At 40.2% G+C, this 26,327-nt stretch overlaps 1 protein-coding gene across 1 annotated transcript in view; it reads right to left on the bottom strand.

Moving 5' to 3' along the window:
- LOC149151459 (gamma-tubulin complex component 4-like) overlaps window positions 1-26,327 on the bottom strand; it is a gene marked incomplete at its 5' end in the record, with an annotated part of 418,255 nt that overhangs the window by 374,565 nt on the left and 17,363 nt on the right. The window contains one exon of the mRNA XM_089443166.1: window positions 984-1,120. Within this exon, the coding sequence (XP_089299292.1) occupies window positions 984-1,120 (137 nt within the window). The remainder of the gene's footprint in view (window positions 1-983; window positions 1,121-26,327) is intronic.

Genomic DNA, 26,327 nt, shown 5'->3' with positions numbered 1-26,327 from the left:
TTTGACCACAATATTATTTTCTATATATGTAACAAGCCCTAGTGAGACTGGAGGTATGTACACGACCTACCAGTTTCACTTAGCAGCATCACTCAAGGATGAAAACCTTGATCAGTCAAACTATGTAGCATTTAATATCAATAATGGAGAAAACTTGAAATATGTGCTAAAAGCTTTCTGAATATCTACAAAACAACAACTGATTCTTAAATGGCAACCATCTAGACTCCTGAACAGTGGCCCTCCAGACTAAGAGTGGACTACAGTTTAGCAGTCAAGACTCGAGAATCAAAACTAACTGTGTTTCTCAATGAGACCCTTTTGGTCTGCCATATAGGAAGGAAAGAGTGCATGAAGGTGAAGTCAAGAATTTCTTTCAACCCAAACTCAGGCTACAGTTTTAAGTCAACAAGCATGACTGACAAGTGAGACAAATAATGAGAAAAATTCAGACTGATGCAATGTTGAGTAAAATAATACAAGTAACTAATAAATTAATACAAGTAACTAATAAATACATGTTATGTTCCATATCCATTGCTCCACGTTTAAAAGTGATACATCTTGGTCAATGACCCATCCAAAATATAACCCGATCAGTTTTGGACTGAACAGTCATACATGTTTGGGACACAGGAGAAATTCAGTCTAAATGGTGTGGAATGCGTTGGTCCAGATCCAGAGTGCTTAAAATAGGATTCCCCGCCAGTTCATCAGGATAAGAATTTCACTGTTTCTACTTCAGTTTTCAACTGAAAACGTTTCCAGTTCCAAAACTCCAAGCAACAGACAATTCATTGTGTAGATCTCAAAACCCATCTTTTGCAACAAGGAGCTGGCAACTTCATAATTCAAAAGAGCATAAATATAAGTTAAGATGCAGATTATGCAGCAATAATGTCTTGAATATCCTTTATATCGGATGTGGAGAATGATGCCTAGAATTCATGACAGTGCAGATTTATTGAGAGTGAATGGAATACCTCTGCATGCATGCCTGCAACTCAGGAACTCCACAATGACATTTTTTGTGTAGTAAATTTAGAAGGCGTCCCCCTCGAACATCTTCCCGTTCAACTTCCAAGACAAGAGCATGAAGTGGCGGCATTAATACTTCAAACTGAGAAAGAACAAACATATTAACTTTAAGTCATGACAGTTACAAATAATTAGAATATTTAAATCCCAAAGGCATGTCAATCTAACCTTGCAAGTCAATCATATTGCATGCTAACAACAGCATGTTCACCAACCGTTACCCCAAACCCAAGAAGCAAACATGCATGTAAAAAGAAATTATATATAATTTTATTCTCACTACCGAGATTTGTACGGAATGGCTATCTACAGAACATAGAAGTATTCTTCAAAAAGTGCAGTGTGAAGGCAAGAACAAAAATGACACATAATGACCCACCTGTGAAATAGGACATGTCCCCCAGGGCCTGCATGTCAAGCACATCACCCACCAGGGCACGTGTTGGACAGGCATTTGACAAATGTCAAACGCCTGCCCGACATGTGCCTTAGCAGTGTCCCACCATGTCAGACACCCGCAAGCAAAAAGTGGAATCTGCGGGGAGATAAAAAACTGATTTCCACATTTTTTTCACTTTCAGCTATACAGAAAATGCTCTAGCTCTCTGACATCGTGCACATGAAGGATAAAACCCATATTTGTAGGAATTCCAGGAGATTTAAAGGAAACCTTGTTGGTTGATGTAGCTCAGACAGGTGTTCTAGCCTCAGGTGGTGTCAATGAGGCTAGGAACACGAGCAAAAAATACCTCCGAGCCCAGTTTATTTTAGAAAGTGTAAATGTCTTAATTAAATTAAGTAATAAGTTTTAACTTAGGGAAATAGATTAATTAATTAGTAGCAATGAGATGTGATCGATTTTCCTCTAGAGACTTCTAGTAAAGTTTCTAAGTGATCTTAGCCATTGCTTAGATCATTGATCTAGATCTTGGTCGTTGATTTCTCAATGAGAAATTAGAAAGGAAATTGATGGGCAGTTTTGGAGAGCTGAGAGAGAGAATTCATAGCAGTGAAGGGGGCGCAGTAATAGCATGGGGTTTGACACTAGTGAGGGTTTCAGCAGCAATTGAAGCAGTAATATTTTCAAAGTTTTTCATCAATGTTCTTCCAATTTCCAAGATCCAGAGGAGGAATTCTCCCAAAGTTATTCAACAGACAGTGAGGCCGAGATTGCCAGAAGAGGCCGTACAAGATTGCTAGGAGAGGTTGTTAGTTTTTGGATGATATGGCAGCATCAGACACGAGTTCTAGTCTTGATTTGTGTCTAAGAGGCTAAGGAACACGAGATCTCCAAAACCCAAAAAAGGTTTCGCAAGATAAGCTTGTGAAACGCCTGAATTAAATTAATTAGCTATCATTTGAATATTTCCTAAGTCTAACTTAGGAAAAGTGGTTAATTAAAGGGAACTAATTGAGGAGATCGACTTATGCTCTAGAGACTTCCAAAAAATCTAAGTTATCGGATCCGGCCCTCTAGGGTCCAAGATCCACAGATCCACATATTTGCTCCGGATCCACCTAGTCCATCCAAGATCCGGCTACGTGGCGGATCCCTGATCAATGGAAACGGAACCTTCAATTTAGAAACGGATCACGAAAATCGGAAACAGATCCCGTGTGGAATCGGATTTCAAATTTGTATTCAACGTGATTTTGAGTTTTTTAACTTTAGTTTTAGGGTTTTTTTGTCTTGATTACATGTGCGGTCCCTCTTTGTTGTTTTTTATGAGTTTGTCTGCCACAGAATAGAGATAGGCTAAGACAGTGATAGCGGCAGGCTAAGACTTCTTTCAAAGTTCAGACAGATCAGAGACTTCAAACAACGCAGGCTAAGACTTCTTCAGACAGAGCAGAGGTCCGAGTGTGACAATACAGGTTTGGAATTCCTTTATGTTTTCGAATTTTTGTGGGGTGGCCATTTATGATTTTATCTATGCCTAGGAATGTTGTATTTTATCTACGTCTGTCGTTCCACTACCCGTGACCAATCGACTTGTGACTCTGAGCTCTCTAACCAATCAAGCTTGTGAGTGTTAGAGTTCCAATAAAGGGAACTCGTATTTGCCACTTGACAGCCATTGTGCTAAACCCAAAAATTGGCCATGACTCGACTTGCGAGCTCCCTAGAACCCCTTCAGTGCATGACTCTGACAGGTGGCCCATGGAACTAAGCAACCCGACTCCAGAGTCTTAATTTAATTTATTATAATTCCATAAGGCCATAATTTATTATAATTTATTAATTTAATGTATGACTTGTTGAAAAGTGTAACTAGGTTCTATCTTCATAATGACACGTGTTATTGTGATTTTATTGATGAAAAGAAGAAAAATAAAATTATTATTATTGTAATGCTTGTCTCATGGGTTTCATGAGCAAGGAATTTTATTTTTAGTAATGGCTCCCATTGTGAGCATTTAGGTTTTGTCATCTAGTCATAAAAGTCAATTTGAGTCAATGTCATGTATGAAAGGCCCTTCTTGGGCATGTTACATTTTTGTACGAGTCATTAAAAGTATAAGAAAGCCCTCCAAGACCAAGCAAAAGCATCTTCCTCAAGTCGGCTCAAGATGAAAATAAGATGATCTCCAAAAGGCATGTCAGCCTAGTCTCCAAGTAATGTCGACTAATTTACATGGGCAAACTACTATTTATAGGCAGCTCGGCTTTCATCCTAGGGACTGAATTCAATTATGTATCTGAAATACATTAGGAGGTGCAAGAAAGAGAGATAGAAGCCTCTCATCCAGCACAAGAAGGAGGAGAATCTGAGCTATTTTGGCACTGTTTTGGTTACCTTTTCCTCGCATGTGTGACATGTATTAAGGTAACTACAGTAGTGTTTCCTCAGTCAGCGAAGAAGCCAAGAAGAAGATCTCTATATCAGCGTACATGCTAGCTAAGGTCACAAGATTGAGTCTCCTAGTCAAGCAAAGAAGGAAGATATCTCCAAACAGCTCACACGTGTGAATTGTAGGGTACAAATAGGCCGAGAGTTGTAGATCTGTGGAAGAGACTGAAATTTCAGAAGTGCAGACAGTTTGACTTGCATTGACCGAAGAATGAGGAAAGTGCAATAAGTTTGATTCAAGAAGAAGGATCTCATCAAAGTTTTGTGTCTTGGTCTTGGAGAGGCAAATAGGTCAAGGGTATTGGTCTTGGTATTTGTCAATCGAAGTCTCTATAAGAAGAAGAATTTGTTCAGGTTTTCCTCTCAAGTAGGAGAGGTTTTGGCCCTGGCTGATAGCCTATATTCTGTGTCTCTTGTCTCTTTATGGTTTATGCATTGGTAGTTGTTTGATGAAGAATAACACTATAATAATATAAGTAAAAGAAGATCCTAATCTGAAGTAAAAAGCATTCACAAGCAGTTACTAATAGAAGAGAAATCACTTAACCTTGATGCCTTAGATTTCTCAACATGACTGTGGGAATTATAATAAATAAATAATAACAGAATGTGGAACATTTCTAATGGTTTCAATTCTAAATGTTATGATTTATAAATGGGTTTGATTTTTGAACTTTAAGTGTTTTTTAAAATTTAACAAATATTAATATAGTTCTTGTACTTGACGTATCCTTGTTGTATCTGAACTCTAGATTTTCAAAAAACTAGTGAATCTGGATCTGTATTTGTATCCATATCCGATTCCTAGTAACTTAGCAAAAAATGGCTTGGATCAAGTCTAAGATGATCTTAGCCATCAATCACGGTTAGATCCTACTTGTTGATGCTCCATCGAGAGATTATAAGAGCAAGTCGATGGGATGGGGAGAGACACAAGAGGGAGAGAAAATTAGCTAATGCAGATTGAGCTACCGAGTTGCAGTGATTCAACAGGAGCGCGGTTCAAGCCAAAGAGAGAGCATCGGAGAGAGGAAGCAGCAAAGAATTTGAGGAAGAGGCATATGGAGGTTCTCCAATGCCAGATTGGCAGGAGGAAGGAGGCTGAATTATCTGCAGAAGACGCTGTGGAACCCAGTGCGAGCAGCCGGAAACCCCAGTGCTAATTGCCAAAGAGAGGTTTTTTCAGTTGTCGGGGGCCTGAAAGATCATCCAAAAGGTAGAGTAAATTTTTCCAAAGGTAGAGGGAGGCAAGACGGCTCACTTGGAGCTAGCTAGCAGGGCATGCGAATTATTCCAAGCCAATGGAGGCCAGGTGGATTTGCGGAGGGAGAAAATTATCTCCCAGATATTTTGCTAGTGTATTTTCTAGAGCATTGCCAGTTGAGCATCCAAATTATTGTACTCTTCAAATTGCTACATAATAATAAAATAAACCCTCATTTGTTGCACTGGTTTTTCCGGGGACTTTTCAGTCCAAACTAATTGTGTCGATTTTTTTTATGTGTGTGCATCTATTTCTTAGTTCCTTATTCACTTCCGCAGCATTTTATGGTGAAGATTGCAACTGTGAATAATTCGTTATTTGCCGAAAACAAATAAACTGCTAACAATTGGGAGAATAATATCTAATAATTACAATCAAGGAATTTTCACATGGTACAAAGCATTATTGATTAGATTTGAGGCTCAAAGGTGAAAGATCAGCGAGATCGTGCAGTTTCAGAGGGAGATCTGAAGCACAGGATTCAGATCAACACAAGCCAACCAGGTAATGGGAATCGTTGGGTACGAAAATCAATTTCCAAAGGTAAAGTGCACGAAAAGTTCGATTTTTCCATAACAAAATTCCAACAAGCAGTATGGTTGCCAGAAAGCAGTTCCGGTGAGCAAATCAATTGATTCATAGCAAAGATCTAGGCGCAAAAGATTTGCAACAAGGGTTGCAGTTGTAGATCTATGCTAGCATGAAAAGAAAAGCACACAGGAAATTTCCAAAAATTCTCAGAGGGTTTCCAATTCCAGCGTCAAGGAGGAGATGCGTGTTTTTTCCAATAACAATCGAGCCAAAGCAGGGAAATTAATTTGCCAACGCGAGTTTGCCAAGATAGCCAGTTCGAGTTGCAAAGTTTGCAGTTTGTGTGCTAGTTCCCAGAGAAGGACATTCGAAAGGCAGAGTGAGTAGTCTCAGTGAGGAGCTAAAGGCAGTACATTAGCCGGAGAAGAATTTCGAGAGGCAGATCTGTGCATTCCTAAGGGAGTGCTAGTAGCAGGAAGAAGGCCAAGCAGGGAAGAGAGGGAGATTTCTAGATCCAATCTCTAGTTTATTTGAGTTTCGCAGAGATGACGACATCAGGTCTCAGGGATCAGTAGAGAATTGACGAAGCCTCTAATTTTGGCGTCTAGAAAGCCAGAATGCAATTCCTTTTGGACGAGCATGGCTTGAAGGAGTTCGTGACAAATGTCATGGCAAAATCAACAGATCCACAACAGCTGGCAGACTTCAAGAAGGAGATGGCCAAGACGAAGAGGATGGTCTTGGATGGGTCCGAGATCATATCAATCCACACATTGCAGAGAAGGCAACAACAAAGGAAATGTGGGATGTCGTCGTGAAGCTACACCAGGATCCATCAGAGAATCGCAAAATGATTCACAAGGAGAAGCCAAGGACCACTAAGATGCAGAAGGGTGAGAGTGTGACTTCCTATCTCACTAGAATTCAAGGAGTTCGTGATGAGGTTGCAGTTGTAGGGGAGAAGCCAAAAGACAGTGAGCTGGTGAGGACAACCCTAAATCAGTTTACCAAAGAATGGCAAACTTTCGTTCAGGGAATCATCAGACGAGACAAGCTACTAGATTAGGAACGCCTATGGAGTGACTTCACTCAAGAGGAGCTAAGGCTCAGCCTCACTAAAGGTTCCATAAGCAACAACAGCAGAGGACTGAAAGTTGAGGAGGAAGAAGAAAACACTAACAGAGCCCTTGCGAGTAAAGGGAAGGCTAAGAAGGGTTCCACTCAAGGACAGAGCTCAAAAGGAAGCGAGGAGAAGAAGAAGGACTTGTCGAAGGTCAAATGCTTCGGATGTGGTAAATTTGGTCACTATGTCACCCAGTGTCCAAAGAGGAAGAAGGGCAAAAAGGGTTAGCAACAAATAGCGGCTTCGGCAAAGATAGATGAGTTCACCTCCAAGTTGGAGGAGTTTGCATTAATAGCAGTTATACCTCCAGATGGAGGAGGAGCGTGATGCTTAAGAGTTGCAGGATCAGGCAAGGTCCGAGGAGGCACAGCATCGAACAGGTGTTGCTACAGCAACCCACAGTATTCAGTAGCAAGAGGATCGAGATGTCAGCAAGGTACAATCAAATCTTGAGGGGCAGTTCAGAGCTAGTTGCAGTCAAATACTAGAGAGGCGCAAAAACAGTGGAGCGTAGTCAAAGGCTCAGCAGACAGTGCAGAACTAGTTGCAGCCAAAGACTCAAGAGACAGTTGCAAGGACACAGTAGATCAGTTTTCAGTTGCAGGTGATGCATCAATGGTGTGAGATCAGTTAAAGCGAAGGCAATGTTGGCAATAATGCAGGATGGCACAATGTAGTGTCAGTAGCAGCGTAGATGTGGGATGGTTCAACTACAATATTAGTAGGAGAAACGGAGTATATGCAATAGTTTGATGGACAACGATAGCATGTTGTAGATGTCAGAAACAAGCAGCGTGGTCCGGTTACAGGATGTAGAGTATAGTAGTTGGGAGAGATAGAACACCTTCCTCGCTAAGGAGTGTTAGTTTTTGGATGATATGGTAGCATTGGACAGGGGTTCTAGTTTCGATTTGTGTCTAAGAGGCTAAGGAACACGAGATCTCTGAAACCCAGAAAAGGTTACACGAGATAAGCTTGTGAAACGCCTTAATTAAATTAATTAGCCATCATTTATATATTCCTAAGTCTAACTTAGGAAAAGTGGTTAATTAAATGGAATTAACTGAGGAGATCAACTTATGCTCTAGAGACTTCCAGAAAATGACTTGGATCAAGTCTAAGATGATCTTAGCCATCGATCACAATTAGATCCTGGTCGTTGATGCTCCAGTGAGAGATTATAAGAGCAAGTCGATGGGATGGAGAGAGACACAAGAGGAGAGCAAGTTAGTTAAGGCAGATCGAGCTACCTAGTTGCAATGATTCAGCAAGGGCGCAGTTCGAGCCAGAGAGAGAGCATCGGAGAGAGGGAGCAATAGATAATTTGAGGAAGAGGCATGTTGAAAAGTGTAACTAGGTTCAGTCTTCATAGTGACATGTGTAATTATGATCTTTATGTAATTGACGTAAAGAGAAAAATAAAATTATTTTTGTCGTACTTGAATCATGGGTTTCATGATCAAGGAATTTTATTTTAGTTAATGTTCCCATTGTGAACCTTTAGGTTTTTTCATCTAGTCATAAAAGTCAATTTGAGTCAATGTCATGTATGAAGGACCCTTCTTGGGCATGTTACATTTTTGTATGAGTCATTAAAAGTATAAGAAGGTCCTCCAAGACCAAGCAAAGGAACCTCCTACAAGTTGGCTACAAGATGGATTAAAAGATCTTCACCAAAAGACAAGTCGGCTCACACTCAACTCATGTCGGCTTACATACATGGGCAAACAACTATAAATAGGCAACTCGGCCTCATTTCAAAACATAGAATTTCAGTGAAGCAAGTTCAGGTCTGAAATCAAGAAGTGCGAAGATCACTTAGGAAGGAGCCTTATCATCAGTGAAGAGAGAAGGAAGAAGAGTGAAGCCTTTAGGAGAGTTTGGGATTGTTTTAGGGTTGATCTCCACTCACACATGCGAAGGAAAGGATTGTTATTGCTGCAAAATAGGTCGAATTCTGTCTTGTTGTGCTAGAAGCCGAATCTAGGAGTATATAAGCTAATACATCAAGCCAAGTTGAAGAAGAAAGCCTTTAAACCCCAACCAAGGAGATTAAGGGGTTAGATCACCACGTGTTGCAACTACGATTTACAAGGAGGCCGAAATGAGGTGCAGGTCTGAAGCAGAAGGAAGTTGAAGTTGAAGAATAGTTGAGAAGGAGGAAGGAGCAGAAGGTTGACCAAGGATCTCATCAAGGAAGCTTTGTGTCTTGGTCTTGGAATGGCAAATAGGTCAAGGGTATTGGTCTTGGTATTCATCAATTGAGGTCTCTATAAGAAGAAGAATTTGTTTGGGTTTTCCTCTCAAGTGGGAGAGGTTTTGGCCCTAGCTGATAGCCTATATTTTGTCTCTTGTCTCTTTATGGTTTATGCATTGGTAGTTGTTTGATGAAGAATAACACTATAATAACATAAGTAAAAGAAGATCCTAATCTAAGAAGTAAAAAGCATTCACAAGCAGTTAGCAATAGAAGATAAATCTCTTGATCTTGATGCCCTAGATTTCTCAACATGGTATCAGAGCTAAGGTGACTAAGTCAAGGAACGGCATTCTTATCAAGGGACACTCAAGGATCAAATTTCGAGGAAGGCGTCAAAGTGAATCTAGAAGATCATCTTGAAGTCAAGATCTACAAAGGAAGCATCATAACCCTAGATCAAAGAAAGTCTACACCAACAAGAAGTCTTGGAATCCTCAAGTCATCTCAAGAGACCTCAAAGACCCTTCTCAAGTTAAAGGACTTATACAACAAGCAAGACCAAGAATGTTGTCATCAAGATTCCAAGGTGATCTCTCTCTTGTTGAAGCAAGATCCCTACCATTGAAGACATCATCAAGAAGTCATCATTGATCTTCATCAACAAAGACTCCACCATCAAAGGATCCAAAGCGATCTCCCTCTCTGTGAGATCAAGGATCAATTTTGAAGAAAACTATCTTCACCAAGGAGAAGTTTTATAAGTCATCACTGATCTTCATCAACAAAGACTCTACCATCAAAGGATCCAAAGCGATCTCCCTCTCTGTGAGATCAAGGATCATTTTTGAAGAAAACTATCTTCACCAAGGAGAAGTTTTATATTCTCTATATCATCATCAACATCAAGGAAGCAACAAGGAGAAGGAGCATCCTATCAAGTAAGTATATTTATGTCCACGTTTGAAACTGTCAAAATGTATTTTTGCAAGGAAAGCAACAAATTGGTTGGGGCTCCAAACTATTTTGCATGGAAGAAAAGGACAGATTTGAACCTCATTGAAAATGAGGTTATGGAACATGTCAAAGGATCAATCACCAAATTAGTAAAGGAAGATGCTCAAGCACTTGCATAGTATATAAAAGTGGAAGTTAGGACTCCAAGGATTCTCATAGAATCCATCAAGGATCCCCTCATCCCATATGTATCAAAACTCGAAACTTCAAAAGAAATCTATGACAAACTGGTAGAGTTGTATTTCGTAAGCACCGCTGGAGTAGTCATCTCATTAAGACAAGAACACTACAAGCTAAAGGTGTCAAAGGAAGATGAAATAGCCTCATACTTTATGAAGATATCTAAAATCAGGGATCAACTTCAAGATATGGGAGAAGTCATGTGTAATAAAGAAATGACTACAGTTGTACTAAATGCACTACCAGAGGAGTGGGGTAACTTTACTTCAAGTATTAATGGAAGAAAGAAGCTACTCCATTCCAGGATCTATGGTCACTGCGCAAGATTGAAGAATATAGACTAAAGGCCAAATTTGATGTAGGATCAGGTGAGCAGAATCAAGCTTATGCTACAATGACAAGAAGAAAGGGAAAATTTGGAAAGTTTGGTACTCGGAAAAAGAAAAGGGACATGGCCAAGATTCAATGCTATGGGTGTCAAGAATATGGACACTATAGGAGAGATTGTCCTAAGCTCAAAAAGGACAATTACAAGAGAGGAAGAGAAGAAGCCCATTTCACCAAAGAAGTGGGGTCAGTTGAAAAGAATAAGTCCAAGAAAGAGGAAGTAAGATATCTCTACTATGACTGAGATAGTCTTCCTCACCTAAGTTCTTTTCAAGTTCCTAAGTCTTCTGTTGTAAGATATGGATATCATGATTCACTAAGAAAAATGATGGGATGCATCATGGCATCATAGAAGCATTGAAAGCAAGAGCTTGTGACATCATCATAAAGAAGCATGAAAGATGGTTGAAGCATGGCAATCAACTATGGAAGGATATAACTCTTGGAAACCTCATTTGTAACATAGATGGCACTTACGGAAAAGAAAGAAAAAGGTCATATAGTACAAGGCTCATCATACATTTGTCAAAACGAAACATCTGTTGGATGGGGTTACTCAAGATCCTCAAGATTCTCTGATGGAATCTTCTTCGAAAGGTTCATCGAGCAAGAGAGGAAGCAAGTGTTTCATCAAGAACTCCAAACTTGTGGAATTCATGGGATGATGGTATGATGACAAAAGAAGTGAAGCAGATCAAGGGATAGAAGTTCGTTAAATCAAGGAAGTTGTTGAAGGAAGTCTGGATGACATAAAGGAAAATGAGGTATGTATGCTTACATTCGATATTGTAGAGTCATGTCATATGGTTGTAGGTAACATGAACCAATGCTCTATCTTGAGAGCATAATCAAAAGGAAGGATCTCCTCCTTCGAAGGGATGCAGGAATGCACGGGTCACACATTCACTAGATAAAATCAACATAATATGTCCTCATATGTAATATGAGGTGGTTGACAATAATTGGAGGAACTCTGATTAGAAGGAAGAGATCGTGGAATATGCAACCATGGAAAAGGCAATCAACACCCGAGAACCAAGAGATCTAACTAGGATATCTCCAAGAAAGATATGTAGACTCTGATGAAGTCTGAAAAAGAAAAAGACCCTTGATAATATATATCTTTGGGAGATGTGTCCATTTGTATGCATTGATGCAAACTAGAAGATGTCATGATGAAAGACCATCACAAAGGTAATTTTGATTTAAGTGTTCATTTCTTATTTTTGAACAAATATCTGGATGGGCTTATGCAGGGCTACCGAGGGAAGATCTATGGATGTCTTCCACCACCGATGCCCATGTAGTAGGATGAAAGATCCTTAAGGAAACATGGCATGAAGAAGGTAGCATGGCATGAAGGAAGGCCAGATATGAATTAATGGATCACTTTCCGATGATGACATGACTGACTCATGGATCAAAGTGATGGGTCGTCTATGCCCTATGAAGAAGTCCCAAACGTGAAGACTCCTGAATAACGAAAAGAAGTTCATGACATCATGAGGAGGAATTCTTCAAGTAGTTGATTGTCCCATCATCTCCTGAGGGAGCTTAGGTACATTCCTTCCGTAGGAATGACTACATTCCTTCATTGGAATAGGTATTTCCTCCCTAATTAAGAGGGAGAGATAGACACATCATTCTTGTCTTCACTTGGGAAGACAGAATGGAGAATTGGGTAAACATCTAGCATCTGATGCTCTTTGAGGATAAGTTAGGGCATCCAAGATAAGAGTAGTTGTAGAGAACCGATATTCTTCGAGGACAGGGAATCCAAGATAAGAATGGTCAAGGCAAAACACACCTTGAGAACCCAAGTGGGGTATATTCCTATAGAGACAACGATGAGGGTGTCTATACATCATTGGTCTTGCTAGCTCAGATTTTATGGAGAGATAGAGTTGTTAGTCAAGGCCTTGCTATGTGACAATGCTGGTTGATATGATGCTAAACAAATGGGTTGCCAATTTGACTCTTCTTATGAGAATTCTTCAGATTGAGAATGACAAAGTACCGTTATGAATACCTCTCTAGTTAAGAGGGAGTGTTGAAAAGTGTAACTAGGTTCGGACTTCATAATGACATGTGTAAGTGTGATTTTTATGTAATAGATGTAAAGAAGAAAATAAAATTATTTTTGTAGTACTTGAATCATGGGTTTCATGATTAAGGAATTTTATTTCAGTTAAGGTTCCCAAATCAGCACTCCATCTTAGCGAGGAATGTGCTCTAGCAATATACTGTTGTTGCATACTGCTCTGACTTTGAAGCATCATACTTTGCGTTGTTGATGTCTGACATGCTGTCCACCAACTACTACATTGCTACTGCAACTATATTGCTACTGACACTGCCACTGTCAACACTGCATCCGTACTATAGCTCCCTCTCAAGTGTTGCATCTGTGTTGCTGCTAGCACTGCCACTGCCAACTACTACTACACTGCAAACTGTTGCTGCTACTCTATCAGCAACGAAAAAACATCCAAAATTACTTAATTAACTATGTTCAGTATGATACCACATGAATGTTGGAGCCTGACTACTGCTAGTCTCTGCACTGACCCTCTAAATCTATTGTGTTGTTGCTGACCTCTGCTCTGTACCATCTGCACTACTGCCAACTCTGCTCTGCGTTGTTTAGTCTCTGGCGCTTCTAGCCACCGCAACTATCTCCTCAACACTCCTCAGCACCATCCGGTACTAGTCCATCCTGCTACTGCAATACTGGGCTCTCGTAGCGAGGTATTGATCCGAGAGGTGGATTCCTCAAGGATCTTGCCCATCTGTAGCTCTTTTGAACTTCATCTCCAAATCAACCCACCTCCCTTGTTATGAAACCAGCTCAAGAAAAGATAGAAAAGATAGATCAATGCCTTAGAATTCAGCCTCTTCGAGGGGGCAACCTCCTTTACATTACATAAATGAACAATTCTTGGATGATACAAATGAAAAGACCTCCTTTCTATATATAGGAGTCTAAGGGGTCATAACATAATCAGAGCCGACATAACAATAATAATGTAAGGGCACAATAATAACAATAGTGGGCTTCTATGGGGCACAATAGTAACAATATGGGCACTACATGGGTACATCAATATAATAAGTGGGTTATACTAATAACAATAAGGGGTTACACTAGTAGTATAGGGGCCTAACATGCCCCTCTCCTTCAAAAAGCGTTGTCCTCAACGCTTGAGTAGTTCTTGATGCTTCTGTATAAAATTCTTGTCCTCCCATGTGGAATATTCAGCGGGTAAGTTCTTCCACTTGATGAGATACTCTGAAATTGATCGATTTCGTAGCTGTCGGGTTCTTGTTTCTGTGACTGCTCCAGGTTCCAATATGATTTTTCCTTCCTCTTCAATTTCTGGCAATATTGTTTGAATTGGGATCTTTTGCAACTTTTGAATAAGTGGCCATACTTCTTCATCCTTCTTCCATTCATCCCTTGCTTCGTTTATCCAATCTGGTTGGATAATATAAATAGCACAAAACAATGCTTCCACATCCTCATCCTTGAAGAGTCTTCCCATTCGGTAAGGTCGCCATTTTTTAAGTGCATGTAGTATTGCCAACATTTCCTTCTCATAAATAGCTTGCTTGAGATGTAGCAGTCAAAATACCCAATCACCTACATCAAAACATTTTTCACTACGATGTTGATCTACCTGTTGTTTCGTTTGATTTTGCATTGAAGTGGCGTTATCCTTTAAAAGTTGGAGAACTTGTTGTTGATGCTCGATGTGATCTTTCTCTGCTTGAACCTTTTTCTTCTTGATATATCCTTCTATCTCTAGATTTTGAGAAGTGGTAATTTCTTCCAATCCTTTACAAGATATGGCCGGATTCATTTATTGATGCTCGATGTGATCTTTCACTTCTTGAACATTTTTCTTCTTGATATGTCCTTCTATCTTGATAGTTTGAGGAGTGGTAATTTCGACCAATGAATTACAAGATATGGTTGGATTCATTTCTTCTTTCTCGATGTTATCTTTCACTTCTTTCACCTTTTTCTTCTTGATATGTCCTTCTATCTTGATAGTTTGAGGAGTGGTAATTTCGACCAATGAATTACAAGATATGGTTGGGTTCATTTCTTCTTTCTCAATGTGATCTTTCACTTCTTGCACCTTTTTCTTCTTGATATGTCCTTCTATCTTGAGAGTTTGAGGATTGGTAATTCTTGCCAATGCCTTACAAGATATGGTCTGATTCATTTCTTCTTTCTTTGGGGTGGGGTCCTGGCGTATATCTTCTTCTTTTGATGTTTCTTGATCATTTTCTTCCTCCTCTTCATATTCTATGTAAAATAATTTCCTCTCAGCACACTTATGACCTTTAGTGCATTTGCTATCACAATTGTAACAAAGCCCTTTTTCTCTCTTTTCTTCCAATTGTTGTGGTGTAACCCTTGTAGGTTGTGGAAGGCTAGGAGAAACAACACTTCCACCTTTGTAGTTGTGAGGGGTATGCTTCTTGGTTTCCATAATTTTTCTTTCCACTATGTCACAAAGCCCTTTTACTCTTTCCAATTGTTGTGGTGTTGCTCTAAAGAAGGTGTTGCTCTTTGTATCCTCATAATGTGCTATCATTTCCTCCGTGAAAATTGACCACGTAACAAGTTTTTTACGAGAACAAAGCCCTTCATACCATAAAAATTGATCCGGTTCTAAATATGAAGATGCAATACATACCTTTTGTAATAGTGGTACACCATGTAGGTCAAAATATTGCTCTATCTGAAGTATCCAATTTACCGGATCCTTGCCATCAAACTTCCTCATCTTACTTTTTCTTGATTTTAGGAGCTCGATCTTGAAACGACTGTAACTCTGTACTTTTGGATCTTTAAGTTCTGAAATTGCAACCTATAGTAGCCCTCTATGTTCTCTTTCCAATGCCACAAGTCTGACCCAAATTGGATTCTCCAAGGAAGATTTATGTGAAATCTCCCACAGTGACTTGATTATAGACTAGTTCAGTAGAGCGAACTTGTACGACATGCCACGAGTCACTGTTTCAACCTTTGGATCTGAAAAATGCATACAAGAAACTACAGTCCGTCCTCTTTCTGTACCTTCTTACGAAATTTCAATCTGATCCTCAGAGAGAAAGTTATGACGATTTTCCCCAGGTCACCTGTTTGGAATGTAATTCAGGAGTCTGCAAAAAGACCAACTTCCTCAAATCATATCTCCGCAAATATAGCGCGAAAAGCTCTGAAATTTGGACCCGAGGTTCAGCGCGATTTCTTCTCAAATGGGTTTTTTTTGCAACTTCTGAAACTTCGCAGAAAAAAATTATAGCGAAAATGCCACGATGACCTGTTTGGAGCAGCGAAACCCTAGAATCTAAAGCTCTGATACCAAATGTTATGAAACCAGCTCAAGAAAAGATAGAAAAGATAGATCAACGCCTTAGAATTCAGCCTCTTCGAGGGGGCAACCTCCTTTACATTACATAAATGAACAATTCTTGGATGATACAAATGAAAAGACTTCCTTTCTATATATAGGAGTCTAAGGGGTCATAACATAATCAGAGCCGACATAACAATAATAATGTAAGGGCACAATAATAACAATAGTGGGCTTCTATGGGGCACAATAGTAACAATATGGGCACTACATGGGTACATCAATATAATAAGTGGGTTATACTAATAATAATAAGGGATTACACTAGTAGTATAGGGGCCTAACATCCCTCCTGGAGGTATCTCGACTGTCATGGCGAACTCCTCTTTGATCTTCGCAGGCGCAGCCTTTAGATCGTGTTTCTCATCCTTGTCCTTCTTCTTGAGAGGACACTGAGTAATGTAGTGACCCATTTCACCACATCTAAAACATTTGATCTTCGAGACGTCTTTCTTACGTCTCTGCTGCTCCTGTTGTTCCTTCAATGCAAGGGTGGCATTATCCTCCTCCTCCTTGGGCTTTGACCCACTATTGTTGTTGCTTCTGTCAAGTTTGACCTTGACTAAGTCTCTCCTCAGCTCCTCTTGTTTTAGAGCTGCCCACATCTCATCCCAATTCGGCAATGTTGCTCTGCCCAGGATACTCTGGACAAAGACTGGCCACTCATCTGAGACAAAATTGAGGGCTAGTCTAACCAACTCTGAATCCTGAGCTGTATGCCCCGCAGTAGACAACACATTGTTGAAGAATCTAGGGCAGTTAGCATTAGTAAGATTCTTCTGGACTTGATAACAATTTGTGAAGTGCTTTTACAATTTATCTTAGCTTGATCTTCTTCTTCTTATTAGTGTGTGTGTTTACTTCATCACACTGCTACCAAAAACAAAGAGACGAGAACTCAAGAAGTTGGCATTCTTCCAAGGCCAAAACCTCTCCCTCTTGGAGAGGAAAACCCACACGTAATTCTTCTTATAGAGATTACAATTGACAAACACCAAGACCATGACCCTTGACCAACTAGGCCACTCCAAGACCAAGACACCAATCCTCTTCTTTGTCACTATTGAGATTATTATCATTGTTATACCATTGAGGCCATCACTATTGCATCATTGAGATCTCCATCATTGCTGCAACATCAAGATTATCACTGTTGTACCACCGAGATCCTTACTGTTGTATATTCATTGAGATCTTCATTTCAACAAAGAGATCTGAAATATATATATATATATAGATAGATAGGAGAGTTGCACTTAGTTTTAACGAGATATTGATCTTCTCCATTGAGGACATGATTGTAGTTACACTAAGATCATACTTGCATCTATTATGACTGCTTCTAGACTATATACTGAGACAGAGTGTGTCTTCATGAGATCAATGCCTTATCACAATAATGTCGAGATTGTGAGGTTGCTTCAAAGGTCACTGTATAGATAGACCTAGACAGTGAACACCGAGGAGATGAGGACTGTAGTTTTCTCACTGTAATTATTGCAGAGATATCTATGATGCACCCTACTATACCCATCAAAGTTCCTGAGCTTGAGGATAGGCCTCCGAGAATGTCATTTGAAATTCTTCCTGCAACTGTCCTGTACTTCCTGCACTAAATTCAGAGAGAATCCGAGTTATGTTATTCTACACTTCCTGTACCCATCGGAAGCTCTAAAACACTGTGATTTCATTCGAAAATCTCAGATGAATTTGAGATTTGTTTCTGTGATTTGCGGATACCCTATTTGGGTATTTATAGTGGTTTTGTCCCCATATTTAGCCGACCTATTAGTGTGAACAAATGTGTCTCTATTTGCAAGCCGACATGACTTTTATTTAGTTCATTTTTTGGCCGACTTCATCCAGAGGATTGTGCTTGTCTTGGAGGGTTGTTCTAGACATTTGGTTTGACCCATATGCAATACACATAGGCTCAAGAAGAGCTCTTCAATTTTTTTTTACCCTTTGACTTTCCTAGACCTAAGGAATGAGCAAGAAACTCATTCATATAATTTACAAAAATAATATTTCTTTTTCTTGACAAGTACAAAGATCAAAATTACATTGACAAATACCAAACGTAGTTACACTTTTCTTCAACACCCCCTCTTAACTAGGGAGGTATTTACAATGGTACTTGGTTATTCTCAATCTAAAGAATTTCTCATAAGAAGAATCGGATTGGTAACCCATCTGTACAGCATCATAGTGACCAACATTGTTTCCACAGCAAGGCCTTGACTGACAGCTCTATCTCTCATCAAATCAGAGCACAATGTTGGCGAGACCAATAACTATAGACACCTTCGTCATTGTCTCTCAAGGTACATACCCAGGGGGGTGTTCACTAAGTATGACCTTCTAGGACTATTCTTATCTTGGGTTCCCAGCCCTCAAAGAATATCGATCCTCATGCCTACTCTTATCTTGGATGCCCTAAACATCCTCAAAGAGTATGGGATGCCAGATGATTACCCAATCCTCCCATTCTTTCTTCCGAGGTGAAGACAAGAATGTTGTGTATGTCTCTCCATCTCAATTAGGGAGGATACATCCACCATGTGTCTACATTTCTCTTCATGGCCTTCACTAAGACTTACGGCTATTATTCCTGGTCTAGTGCATGACACATGAAATAGAAAAACACAACTGTCACTCCTTTGTAATCAGGGGTGATTTAATTCAAGCTCCCTCTTGATCAGGGACCTGTCAGAGCTTCCTCCTAGCTAGGGACTCTTTTATACATCAGCAACTTCTTCTTCATGGGTCCTTCAGCTACTTGATCAACTTATTTCCTTGATGTCATAAAATTCAGTTGAGCTTCTTTCCTTTAGGGCATCAGCCATCAATCACTTTCCTTCTTGGTTCATCATGTCATTCCTTTCTTCATGGAAAGTGGCCTTCTTGATACATATCTGGAACCTTCGTCATGTAGCTACTTCTTTCCCATCATGCTTCTTTCAGGAATTTCCATCCACCACATGAATGCCAGTTGTACTTGTACTTACAATTCTTGTTCCAGTAGCCCTACATGCACTCATCCAGATATTATTCAAGAAATCAAAACATAACATTAAATTAAATCGTACCTTACTAGATGGTTCTTCATCATGACATCTTCCTGTAGGTATCAGCATCTTGCATTCATGTTGACACATCTCCCAAAGATGTCCATTGTCAAGGGTCTTCATCTTTTCCATCAAAGTCTTCATATCTTTCTGGGAGAGCTCTTCAATTTTTTTTGACTCTTTGACTTTCCTAGACCTATGGAATGAGCAAGAAACTTATTCATATAATTTACAAAAATAATATTTCTTTTTCTTGACAAGTACAAAGATCAAAATTACATTGCCAAATACCGAACCTAATTACACTTTTCTTTAACATTCATCATAGGTTCCCCTTAGCTTCGTGAGGAATGGATCCACACGCTCTCCCTTTAGCATCTGAGCAGATCTCAGCTTCTGCTCTAAGTACATCTTCCGCTACTCGGAAGCAAGGAAAATTTTAAGAATAGAAATTTATCTTAAAGTTTTGAAACCTTGGCGAATCCCACTAGTCCATAATATGAAATCTATAAAATGTTTGGAAATATTTTTGTAAAAATATTCAAATTTATAATATATTTATATAGTCTATATATAATTTTTTCGCGATTTTTAGGGTAAAATAGTTTCATTCTATAAAATCGGGGCGAATCATTTTTACAAAAAAATGGAAATTAGCGAATCTTTTTTTTGGAAAAAGTATAGAAAATTAGCCCATGGGCAAATATTAGCCCCTAAAATTTTCCCTTCTTGGAAGATCCCTGATATAACGTGGCCAAGGCATCTGACATATCCTTAGCAGTCCCTCTGCTAGCAACGTGACACACCACGTGATCCTTGACTTCATCCAGGATCATCCTCTTGGCCTTCACCATCTTAGCTCTGTACTTCTTCAACAAATCTGCATCCGCAGGGACAGCCACCATGTTGTCGACATATGTCTTGAGGGCATGCTCATTTAGAAGGAATGATATTCTAGCCTTCCAGATGACATAGTTGGATGCTTCATCCAACTTGTCTTGATCCCTCGAGCCACTGGTTGCCATTTTTGCCAAAAAATAGAAAGTCGAATGACCTCCTCTCTCCTCTATGATGTTGTTGGGCTAGCCTATGCACTCCCTGCTGGAGCTAGTAACACTGTTGCCCCTTGCTGCTGCTCAGCTCTAGACAATTCGAATTCATTGGCTAGGAATTCTCTAAGGAAAATATTCCCTCAATCGTGCTTCTCCTCTTTCTTCTGACGATTTTTGGACTACCAAACTACCTACAGAAAAATCTGCGTCCCACCAGCTCTCCTCACGTTGAGGCTTCTACATTGCTCCCTCTGCCCCGGCAGAAACTCGATCTGGAAGCCCTTCTCTCTGTCGACTCACTCGGAGAGACACTGCATCGAAATTTCAACCCTCCAGCTAAGACTGTGCAAACCCTCTGGGGTTTCAAACTGCTGCCTCCTGCAGCTTTTCGATTTTCCTATCTCCCTCTACTACTCAGCGTTAGGTTCTCTGACACTGCTCTTTTTGTTCCACCTGCAGCTCTGATACCATGTGAAAATTGCTCAACAGGAACCCCTGCTGCAGCTCTGATACCATGTGAAAATTCCTCAACAAGAACCCCTACTGCAGCAACTGATGATATTACTCCTATTTGTTAAATTCCTTTAAACAAATTACTTGTAGTCTCCTACAGCAATTATCGTAATACATACACTGCAGCCTTCACTTAATTAAATATTATGCGGAAACAAGAGACTGAGCAAGGGAGCTTGGGGAGGCATAAGGTTCATTGGCGCTGACATCTACTCAGCAGAGCTGGGATCGAAGATTAGAGTGTTGAACCAATGTTGCACGAAGTGGGGGCGAAGCGGAAGCGTTTTTTGGAAGCGGGGACGCAGAAGCGTCATTTTCCAAAAATCTAGGAAGCGTAGCGTCCGCGGAAGCGTCTGCTATATATATATATATATATATATATATATTTATATTATTTTGAATTTATACTCAAAACAAACATCCCAAATAGCAAATTAATTGTAGAAGACATGAAAACATGCATATTTTTGCATAAATCAAGATAGATATAACAACCATTGTACATTAATGATTAATTATTCGAGCATCAACCATTTAGATGCATCAACCATCTAGAATCTAGATTCTTCTCCTCTTGTCTAGTCTTTGCCTCTACCTCGATTGTCTAGGGATATTAGTCAACATTGCCCAATTTTGATCAAACTACCTAATTCAAGACTTAAAATATGGTAGAAAAAGCTTAACATGCTTGATCGATGATTTTGACTTGATTGAAAGGTAATTGTTTGCTAAGGGCATGCTGCGTGACAAAGGAGTTCAACAATTAACACCACCAACACTAGGGTACATATAGGGCTTGGTGCTCTTGATTAAATGCTAATCGCATACCTTCATACTTGATATAATCTAATGAAATGCCACAATCCCATTGATCCTGAATTCCTGAAAACTGTTAAGTCTGCTGAATTTTGAATAGGATATGAAATTCTATTTTCTCCATATGAAGTCCAATGAGGTTGGAACCACTCTCAAACATCCTGAGTCATTTCATGGTAATGTTAAAAATTTAAGTAAAAGGATGAAAATGAAAAATAAAGGAGAATGTCACTTTTACTTTAAGAATTTAACATTACCATGAGGGAGCATCTGTTGTATTTATATTTTTTTTTGCCTTCATTCGTCACCCTAACCCAAGGTGGACCCACCCCCAACAAGCAAACTCACCTAAAATTAAAAAAAAAATTGAAAAAAAAAACGATTTTTTAAACGCTTTTCCGGAAGCGTACGCTTCCTCCTCCGAAGCGCCACGCTTCCAACGCCCGAAGCGCCATACGAAGCGCGCTTCGACACTTCCGTACCATGCTTCCGAATTTCCAGGAAGCGGCAAAAAATTCGGAAGCGCGCTTCCGGCCAAGCTTCCTAGGCGCTTCCGTACGGGACGCGTTTCGGGGCTTGAAACCGTGGGGGGGGGGGGGGCGGCACTTCGTGCAACATTGTGTTGAACATCTATGGACCCTGCCACCATAGAGAGATCTTCTGGGAAAGGCTGCTGGGAAACAGCGTTATACAGGCAGACAATCTTACCATAGGGGGAGATTTAAATTTTTCCCTAGGTTTCTCAGAATCCCGGGGTCTTCAGGCTCAGGTCGATCCCCTAGCGGGTTTTTTGAGCAGCTCCTCGACTCTCATCAGCTCATTGATATTCCAGTGGCAAAACTAACCCCAACTTGGAGCAACAAATGAATTGGGGAGGCCAGTCTTGCAAGGAGACTTGATCGTTTCCTCATCAAGGAACATCTATTGGAGCAAGGGTACACTTATCGCCAATGGGTGGGATCCGGGGGACTCTTAGACCATTTGCCTATTCATCTGGAAATCTGTGGCACCATCAACAAACCTAGAGCCCCTTTCAAATTCAACTCCTCATGGTTGAATGACATCTCTTACACTAGTCTTGTGACAGACTTTTGGAAGACCCACCCTCCGGATAGGAATGGACACATCACTGAAGGATTCGTGGCCAACCTAAAGGAATTAAAGAAAATTTCCAAGATCTGGGCTCACAATAAGAGATGTGAAGAAGAACATCAGGTGCTCGAAATTGAGAATGAGATAGCCACTCTTGAGGAAAATAGCAAAGGCACCTTCCTTTTGCCCGAGCTCAGGGACAAGCTTGTGGAGCAAACAGCTCTAAGAGGGAAAATGCTCAAGAACAAAGAGGAAACATGGCGGCTGAGAAGTCGAGCTATTTGGTTGAGAGAATGGGATGATTGATCCAAAATGGATCCTAAAACCCTCTAAGTCTTCATATACTTAAAAACTATCGCAAGGGAAAACATTAGCAAATGGCGGAAAACACTATTGGGAGAGAAAAACATGAAGAAATGGCTGAAACAGAGTCTATCGGAGGCTTAAGCAACTTCGCACAGGAGTTGTTGGATCTAGCCGATCAACGGTCCAGATCCGATCGGCATATCGCAATCAGCGATGGCAGGCGGAGTCTATTGGAGGCTACCATATGAAAGTTGCGACAGCGATCAGCACGAGTCAACAAGGACCGTCGATCAAGCGCAAAGAACGACAGCCCAGGTTAACTCGCAATATCGCATCGCTAAAACCCAAAGGGACAGACTTACGGAGGCCCGAAGACCATGTGATATGCGATTGCGATATATCGCTTCGCAATATCTCATCGCAGTGATACAAAGGAACAGGGCCGATACATATGCGATTACGATAGCCAGAACCGACGGGTTTTATGGGTGCAAATATATATATTTTGAGTTCCGGAAAAAGGGGTTTTTCTATGTATTTCGCATTTCCGTTAAATAAATGAAATACAAAGGAAATGCGCCCGATGCGATGGAGCCGGACCCAAAGGGGTTTATAAATGCAGCTGTGTATTATTTGAAGTTCGCCATAAAGCCATTTGTCGTGATTTTCCATGTTTTAATGTATTTTGCAAATACAAAGGAAAATGCGAACGGAGCGATAGTTACGGACCCAAAAGGTTTATACGCAACTATATATATATTGGGTTCCGTAATGAGCGGGATTTCAGGCGGGCCTCAGGCGGTAAGCGGTATTGGACGGACTCCGCCCGAGCCCATACATTGGCCGCCACATGGCTTGGCGCCGAAGAGAGAAAACTGCCTTTTCAGGCGGGTAATCCCCGGGCGCATAAGCTACCCGAAATGAATAGCAACCGTTGGATCAACAATCACATAGATCAACGGTGGACTTGTTATAGTGCTCAAAGACGGATCCGAAAGGATTATAGGGCATAATTGATAATATTTCAGGTCCGATAAAAGGCGTTTGGGCGGATTTTTACAACGTTTTGTGTATTTCTCTGTGTAAACAAAGAACGACTATTTTGGGGATTTTGAATGCACCGATGGTTCCTTCCATTATAAAACAAGTGGCCACCATACCCAGAGACGTTTAACAATGATTGTTTAACGCTCAAAGGGAATTTGAGCAGACAGAGGCCGGGAGCCAGAGATCCCAAAAGGGAAAATGAACAGACCAGCGCCAATTGGCTTAAAAGCCACTGAATGACAGAGACAGGGGAGGCAGTGCTGAGACAGAGTAAACACGGAGACAGAGAGCGAGAGGGAGAGTCTGCGTACTCACAGAGACTTGAGGGATTCCAGTAAACTCCTGTTGTTTTGTATTTGTTGTGTTGAGACTCAATTTGAGCTCACATTTTGTAAAACTCTGCTCTTGAAGACATAATAGAGAGGTCACCACTGAAGGCTAGATCAGGAGACGTAGCCCAAGAGTTTTGGGTGAACTCCTTGATTATTTGGTTGTGTTATGTGTGTATGTCTATTATGTTTCTTTAACTGCTTCATTGTCTATATTATTCGCAATCTTTTCGATCCGTTGCACTAAGTAATATAGGCAAATCCTGCACATGAGTCTGTAATACCTTAATATTAGTCTAAGATCTCATTTACAGATCAAGTGGTATCAGAGCTTTAGGTTTGTTAAGGTTAGACAAGCTTGTGTTGGATTCTTGAATGCTAACTAGGTCAAAGCTCAAACTAGGAAAAGGAGAACTTGTTGAGGCTAATCCAAAAATTGGGAGAGTCTATTCTCAAAGGAGAATGGCAGAAGAAACTCCACGGGAATCAGAAGCCCAATTCATGGAAAGTTTTATGGCCATGCGAGCCATGGTGGAAGAGATGTATCAGGAGTTTAAGAAAGGTCGAGGTGAAAGCACTTCAACACCTCAACCAGATAAAGGAGCAGAGGAGCCTCTTCTAGTTGCCCATCCAGAAGGCAAAAGAAAAGAAGAGAGGCCTTCTCCACCATCTACTCCATCATCCTCATCTCCTAGCCCTGAAAAGAAAAAGAAGAAAACATCTTTGATTAAATTAGATGTAAAGTTTGATTTGCCAATTTATGATGGAGAACTAAATGCAGAAAAGCTAGATAACTGGATTAGACAGATTGATGTATATTGCAGGGTGCAGAACATTGATTCAGAAAGGAGAAAGATTCAGCTGGCTAGCCTTCGCCTTGGAGGAACTGCCCTAGTGTGGTGGGAAGGCAAGACACAAGCTGATCTGAAGAGACATGGTAAAATTATTTCTACCTGGAATGAATTTGTTTCTGCCATTAAAAAACAGTTCTATCCTCTAGCTTATATGCAGCAAGCAATGATGAGTTGGCAAACTCTTCGCCAATTAAAGGGCCAAAGTGTACAAAGCTATACCCAGGAATTTAGAAAAAGAGCTTTAACTCTAGGCATATCTCTAGACTCACCTGAAACTTTGTTGAAGTATATAGGTGGTCTGCATAGCTATTTGAAGCACACCATTCTCATGTTTAACCCCACTAGCCTAGATGATGTATCAGTTCAAGCTACACATCTAGAGGCTAGAGGCAAGAATGTGAACCCAGAGATTGGGGGATCATCAAAACCCTCTGCAAGCAAGAACAAGGAAAAGAAGAAGCTGAAATGGAAGGAGAGGAAGGCAAACGTTGTACAGAAGGACAAACCTTCATGCACTCACTGCAAGAAGGATGGACATGATGATGAACACTGCTGGTCTTTGCATCCAGAGCTGAAACCTAAGAAGTTCGGTGGTAAGAAGAAGAAGATTGCTGCTGCTATTCAGAAAGACTTGGGGTCAGACTCAGGTGATGAAACAACAGTCACAGCCACAGGTATAAAAGGTAAAAATTCTGAAGCATCTACAAGTAATTATGCACAATCTATTGATAATGAAGATAATGAGAGGAAAAAACATGAGCTTTTTCATATTAGAATTATTTCCAAGCACCAAAAGATTGATACTTTATTTGATAGTGGCTCACAAGTAAACTTGATTTCTGAAACAATTGTAAAGAAGTTGGGCTTACTAACAACACCTCACAAAAAGCCATATCCATTAGGTTGGGTATGTGATAAAGCAAAGCTACAATTGACTAGACAATGTAAACTTAGGTTTGCTATTGGGTCAACATTTGTAGATGAGGTTGAGTTAGATATAGTTCCCTTGGACATATGTGGTATTATTTTAGGAAGTCCTTACTTGTATGATAGAAAAGCCATTTTCTATAGAGTTGAAAATAAGTATCAACTCACTAAAGATGGAATAGAATATATTGTAAGAGCTCATAAACTCAAAAATAACTATTCTCTCATAAACTCAGGGCAGATGAAAAGAATTGTAAATTCATGCAAGCAATTTTTACTAATAGTTGTAAAGGAAAAGAACCCTG

The sequence above is a fragment of the Pinus tabuliformis genome, chromosome 9 (assembly GCF_031772625.1).
Source record: "Pinus tabuliformis cultivar Carrire ecotype Pingquan chromosome 9, CPIR1, whole genome shotgun sequence".
Classification (NCBI taxonomy): Eukaryota; Viridiplantae; Streptophyta; class Pinopsida; order Pinales; family Pinaceae; genus Pinus; species Pinus tabuliformis.
Note: the sequence above shows the minus strand (reverse complement) of the source record. Positions and strands in the feature narration are given on the sequence as shown.